At 47.0% G+C, this 6,670-nt stretch overlaps 1 protein-coding gene across 1 annotated transcript in view; it reads right to left on the bottom strand.

The window, feature by feature from the left end:
• The window catches only part of POLR3F (RNA polymerase III subunit F), a 52,316-nt gene continuing 45,646 nt past the window's right edge, over nucleotides 1-6,670 (bottom strand). Inside the window, exons 7-10 of the mRNA XM_033937447.1 lie at nucleotides 2,566-2,673; nucleotides 1,947-2,138; nucleotides 462-539; nucleotides 1-414 (exon numbers count right to left, since the gene is read on the bottom strand). Of these exons, the coding sequence (XP_033793338.1) occupies nucleotides 462-539; nucleotides 1,947-2,138; nucleotides 2,566-2,673 (378 nt within the window). The 3' untranslated portion in view covers nucleotides 1-414. The remainder of the gene's footprint in view (nucleotides 415-461; nucleotides 540-1,946; nucleotides 2,139-2,565; nucleotides 2,674-6,670) is intronic.

Raw genomic sequence — 6,670 nt, 5'->3', positions numbered from 1 at the left:
TTGAGTAAAATACATGAAGTTTATTTTGATCAAGTCTTGAGGATGATGACAATCAAAGGCTTCATCTGCACTTGAAGGTTCCAGTTCAGCCTTCCTATTAAGTACTCCAGCTAAATTTCACCTGAATACTATGTTTGGCAACAATTACCTTTTAGAGAGTTTATAAATCCTATTCATTGTGGTTTCCTTTGTATCCCGAGTAGGTAGCCTTTATATGGATAAACTTCCAAGTCCACACCATCAGCATTCATCAAGGTTAACAAAATAAATGTTTCTTTGGATAAAAAGAAAATAAATATTTGCTCTGTCAAAATTAAAGTCAAGCATCAGACCAGGAAGGTCAATGTCAATGTCCTGCTTGTCAGAAAGGATCACCTTTGTTCTTGGATTAAAAACGCAAACTGCTTCGCTGAAGCTAGGTTGGGAGGTATAGCTATGTTTCAAAGTTTTATGTTTTGTTATTAAAATTCTAGCCACTCTGTCATATATGTACAGTTTGATGGGGAAATTTCACCACCTTCATGGCAGTCGTCAAAAACCTAAGAAAAGAAAAATTGACAAACACTTAATATCAGAATCAAGGTTATCACTACCATATCAGGAGAAGGAGTAGCCTAAAGGTTTGAGCATCATGCTGAGAACAAGGGAAGCCTGTTTCAAACCCCACCATTGCTCCTTCTGATCTTGAGCAAGTCACTCAGGTACAACCTTTGATTGTAAGCCTTCCAAGAACAGGAAATACCTACTATATCTGAATGTAATTCACCTTAAACTACTGAGAAAAGATGCAAGTTAAAACCAAATGGAAAATACAGTGCTGGGATGGATTAGTACCAATGTGGCAGCAAGGACCCGTGAATACTTCCAACAGACTGAGGATAAAGAAGCAATGTCACCATTACTCCACTGCCCAGAGGTAAAGGGTGGTAAGTTGACTTAGGCCGGAGGTACACAGACAGGATGAATAGCAGGAGAGTCCGGTCTACAATTTCCACCAATTCAATACTGCATACATGTGTTTAGGAGTAGCCATGTAATGGTTTATTGGAAACAAACACCAAAACCTCCATAAATGCAAATAAATAAATAATGTAAGGGGTTTATTTTACTTGTACTGCTGCTTTAAACAGCAAAATTTGTTTTTCATGACTACAAAGCAAACTAGTGGCAAGAATGAATGTGAACCAGTCACAGAGTGCGAGTCAACTTCCGTGACAGCAACATTCAAAACAATTTCCCCATAGCTTTAACTTCAAATGTTTGTTGGATGGATACAATTTTAAGCCCATCCAAAATCTGCATGTTGTGAAGACATCAAATATATATAAAACCATATCTAATTTCTTTCATTAAGAGGTTAGAGAACAGTTATGAAAATTGATGCTGCTTTAGCAGCAGTATGTTGTAGCTCTAATAAACTAAAGTCCACAGAATAAGCTTCCCTAGAGTGGGCGAGAAGGTTGTTTAGATTCCATTCCCATCTACAGCCTCAGCACCCTGGGGTTGTGGCTTCAAACCCCACGCTGCTCCTTGTGACCTTGGGCAAGTCACTCAGTCCTCCATAGCCCCAGGTACGTTAGATAGATTGTGAGCCCACCGGGACAGATAGGGAAAATGCTTGAGTACCTGATTGTAAAAACCGCTTAGATAACCTTGATAGGCGGTATATAAAATCCTAATAAACTTGAAACATCCAACTTTGGTTTTCCTGCTAAGATTCCAAATAATTTGACTTACTAAAGCTTATCTCCCATAAGAGGGGAAAAAAAATGAAGGCCCCTCTGATACTCATCTACTGGGAATGAAATTTAAATCAGCATCTCCTTTCTCACAGCTCATCAACCCCAGTCCAATGGAGATAAAAGGCTCTGTACTCCTAAGCCACCCAGGACTCTGTTCAGAGCACACAGCAACTTTGTTGTCAGTACGCGTCGGAGTTCACTCACCGGACAGAGGCCACAAGGTGTTCGCATGATGCCAGTGGGATGGATGATGGGATTGACTGCTCGATACAGTTTCATCTGCCCGTCCACGCTGCCCACTGTTCCTTCTTTAGCAGCAATAATGGTCATCTCTACTTTACCATCATAAATTAACGTGTTGAGAATGGTTTCAATATCATCCATTGACAATTCTACCTAGCGTGTAAAGCAAAGATTAGATATGGAATTTTTAAAAAAGGCATCAACCATAAGACACTCCATTTTTTAAACTGCAAGCATGAGGGGAAAAGAAGCCATAAAACAGGGCTGTGCGTGACATACAAACAACTCCTGGGGGTGAACTTGAAACAAGTCTGAGAGTAGACACATAAGGAGATCAAAGTGCACTACATACAAACTGGGAAGTTTTCATTCAATGATCTCCACAATCCTTCAATTTTCACCTATGTTTCTTTTGTGTGTATAATCAAATACAGTAATGTGATACAAGGGCTCTAACAGGAAAACCAATCCTAGTCATGAATGAGTACTTATTGCAGTCACTGATAAATATTTTTAGAAAACAAAAGGTTCTTTTATATTGACTTGGTTTGAGGCGAACTGATATCACTGGCTGCCTCACCTTGCTGATGCCCAGCTCACAGATGAATTTCCACACCTCATGCGACGATGCAAATGAACTATTCCTTTGAATCATGGGGCTCTGCTTACTGTCTCGAGCTGCTTCTGCCTATATCAATACAAAAACAAAAAACCTACAATGGCTCACTTAAGGTACATCACAATTACATGAGTATAAGCTGTGGACTCCACAGTGACACAAGCGTACCTCCCTTCCAAGTGAGGGTGGAGTGATGCTGAAGGATACACAGGACCATAAGGTAGATGCGATCCTTAAAAAACAAAGCGCTGGCTTTGGGTATCAAAGCTGCAGGAGCTGCCTCCTTTGTAGCCCGTGCCTGCCATACCAGGCTACAGACTAGTCCTTCGGAGCTGGGGAATTCCTGTCCCCATATGTTTAAGGAGGGTGTGGATTATGTGGTTTATGCTCTTTATGACATCATCATAGTCCTGAGTAAGATTATGGCCTACTAGTCTTTAAGCCTGTTACATTAGCGGGTGCTAGAGTAGATGTCTGTCTGTCTGGGTTTTTTTTCTTTATCTCTCTCTCCTTGCACGCTGCCTGTCTGTCATTTTTTCTATGTGTGTCTCTCCCTATGTCCTTTGTGCCTTCAGTGCCTCCTTCCTATGTCCATTGTGTCCCTAGTGCCTCCTTCCCATGTCCTTAGTACCCCTTCCTACATCCTTAGTGTCCCCATTACCTCCTTCCTGTGTCCATAATGCCCCCAGTGCCTTCCTTCCCATGTCCTTAGTGCCCCCAGTGCCTCTGTACTGTGTCCTTAGTGCTCCAGTGCCTGCATACTGTGTCCTTAGTGCCCCAGTGCCAGCGTACTGTGTCCTTAATGCCCCCAGTGCCTTCTTCCTATGTCCTTAGTGCCCCCAGTGCTTCCTTCCCGTGTCCTTAGTGCCCCCAGTGCCTCTGTCCTGCTTAGTGCCCTAAGGGCATCCTATGTCCTTAGTGCCCCCAGTGCCTCCTTCTTATGTCCCCATCATTATCTTCCAGACTTTGTCCCACCCCCATCCTTGATGCCAGCCTGCCTGCCTCCCATCCCCCTGAGCAACATGTTTCCATTTAACCCCCCCGATGTCAGTCTGCCTGCCTGCCGCATATTTCCATTAAAAAAACCCACCCCCCGATGCCAGCCTGCCTGCCTCTCATCCCCCTGAACAGCATGTTTCCATTGAGAGGCCCCCCCACACTCCCTACGATGCCTGCCTGCCTCCCATCCCCCTTCCATTGAACCCCCCTATGCCAGCCTGCCTGCCTGCCTCCCATCCCCCTGAGCAGCATGTTTCCATGGAAAGCACCCCACCCCCCCGATGCCAGCCTGCCTGCCTTCCATTGAAACCCTCACACACCCCCGATGCCAGCCTGCCTCCCATCCCCCTTCCATTGAACCCCCCCCGATGCCAGCCTGCCTGCCTCCCATCCCCCTTCCATTGAAACCCCCCCACCCCCGATGTCAGACTGCCTGCCTGCCTCCCATCTCCCTGAGCAGCATGTTTTTAACCCCCCCCTCTCCCCTCACCTGCACCGACCCTATCCGGCACACCAGAAACCCCCGTTAACCCTCCCACTATTACACAGCCGACAAACCTTGCAGCTCCAGCAGCATCCCAGGCACAGTAAACGTCATCAGGGACACGGCTGAGGAAATTAGGCCAGTAGAAGACCGCGAAGCAGCGGTGTTTACTGTGCCTGGGACGCTGCTGGAGCTGCGAGGTTTGTTGGCTGTGTAGCAGTGGGAGGGTCGGCTGGGAAGGTCAACGGGGGTTTCTGGTGTGCCGTGTTAGTGGTGTGCCAGGTAGGGTTGGTAGCGGGGGGGGGGGGGAGTCACGGCATGTTACCTGGCCGATCCTTAGATGCGTGCATGCGCATTCTTATTGCCACAGCCCAACAGATCAGAGATCAGGGAAGCACGCAGTAAGAGTGCGCATGTGCGCTTAGCATTTTATTATTATAAATTCCATTTCTGCCTGCCAGATGCTCTGGATCAGACAGTGGGCAGGCGATTCAGCCTCCAAGGCCACTCTCAGATTACCCTTTAAGGGGCAGATGCTGTTTGGCAAAGGGCTAGATGACCTCATGGCCTGTGTGGTGGATCGCCACCCCAAATCTCTCCCAGATAGTAGGAATCATCACCCTGCCAGGGGCAGTAGAGGCAATTTTCATGCCTTTAGGAGATTCCACCAATTTTCCTCCAGCTGCTCCTCTCAGAGGCCCTTTGAGGGGTCCAGACAGAGATTTGGCAGTTGCAGGCACCAGCAGACTGCGGGTTCCTAGGGTGGCTTGGCATCTAAGAAGCAGCAATGACGCCAGGACGATGGCCACTCCTCATAACGGGGGGTGACTGACAGCATTCTGGGAAAAATGGGAATACATTTTGTCTGACTGCTGGGTTCTATACATTATCAGAGAAGGGCACAAGATTGAGTTTAGCCCTCTCCAGATCTGTTCGACTCTCCCACTAGACAGCCAGAAAAGGAGGCCAGAGTCAGTGTGACAGTGCAATGTCTTTTAGCCATTTGTGCCATAGAACCAGTTCCCAATGAAGAATCAGGCTCAGGCAGATACTCATTATACTTCATAGTACCAAAGAAAGGCACAGAAGATTGGAGGCCCATTCTGGATTTGAAATCTGTAAACGAGTCCTTATAGGACTCCCGCTTTTGCATGGAAATGGTCCGCTCCATCATTGTGGTGGTAATTCCAGGAGAATTCCTGGCCTCTCTGGATTTGACAGAGGCATATCTTCACATCCCCATCTTTCCAGCTCACAGGAGATATCTGAGATTTCACATTCTCTACCAACACTCCCAGTTTGTGGCGCACCCTTTCAATTTAAACACAGCTCCCCACACCTTTACCAAGGTGATGGTGGTTATAGCAGCTCACTTTAACAGGATGGGTATCCAGGCGCATCCTTACTTGAATGAATGCCTGATCAGAGCCCCTCTCTGGAGGACGATGAACACACAGTTCAGCAAGTGGTGAATCTCTTTCAGGGCCTGGGCTGGATAGTCAACTTTTGCAAAAGTTAGCTGCAGCCGACCCAGTGCTTGGAATATCTGGGAGTCCGCTTTGACATGGTACAGGGCCATGTTCCTCTTCCCGAGCCATGCAAACATAAGCTCAGGAAGCAGATCCTAGAGATTTTGGCTCTTCTCAGCCCCTCGGCCTGGCATTATTCACAAGTGCTGGGCTCGACGGCAGCCTCCTTGGAGGTACTACCACAGGCGCGGACTCTTATGCACCCTCTCCAGTACTCCCTTCTTTCCAGATGGTCTCTGCAACATCACGCCCTGCAGACGCAGCTCTCCTGGACAGCAGAGGCGAAGCACAGATTACATTCATGGCTCCATGGAGAGAACTTGGTGACGGGCATGCCTCTCAGAATCCACTCATGGGTGATCCTCACAACCAATGCCAGTCTCTGCAGCTGGGTGGCCCTCTGCTGCAGCCACCTTCTCCAAGGCAGGTGGTCCCCATCAGAAAGCAATTGGTCCATAAATTTTCTGGAACTGAGAGCTATTCAGTTGGCCTTGATGCAGTTGCAGTCTTCTCTGTCAGGGTGTTTTCAGACAATGCCACTGCAATGGCTTACATGAACATACAGGGAGGCACCAGAAGTGCTCCCCTTCGTTTGGAGCACGGATGTCATTCCAGTGGGCAGAATCCCACTTGCAGGCCTTTTCAGCTGCCCACGTGACTGGAGTAGAGAATATACAAGCTGACTTTCTCAGCAGACTCTGGATCCCAGAGAGTTATCGCTGTCCCAGGGGGCGTATTTCCTCATAACATGTGTGAGGTGTTGCTGGGGATAGAGAATAGGCAGGGAAGGGGCAGAATTGGCACCTCTGGTGAAAGAATTGCATAATGTGCCTGTTCTAACCCCTCCACACATGCACACAATTAAACCTGCCTTGGAGTAGATTACACATATAGGCATACATTCCCTATGATAATTTCATTAAGGTGCATATGTATCTACTATATGTTGTCTTTAAAAAATAAAGTTACATTGCTTATTTTTAGCAGGTGTTCTCCAAGGACAGCAGGACCTGAATCTTTACCTATGAGTAATGTCACTGACAGGGCCTGGCAT

Source organism: Geotrypetes seraphini, chromosome 3 (assembly GCF_902459505.1).
Source record: "Geotrypetes seraphini chromosome 3, aGeoSer1.1, whole genome shotgun sequence".
NCBI lineage: Eukaryota > Metazoa > Chordata > Amphibia > Gymnophiona > Dermophiidae > Geotrypetes > Geotrypetes seraphini.
The sequence above is the reverse complement of the archived record's forward strand: the minus strand, read 5'-3'. Positions and strand labels throughout refer to the sequence as shown.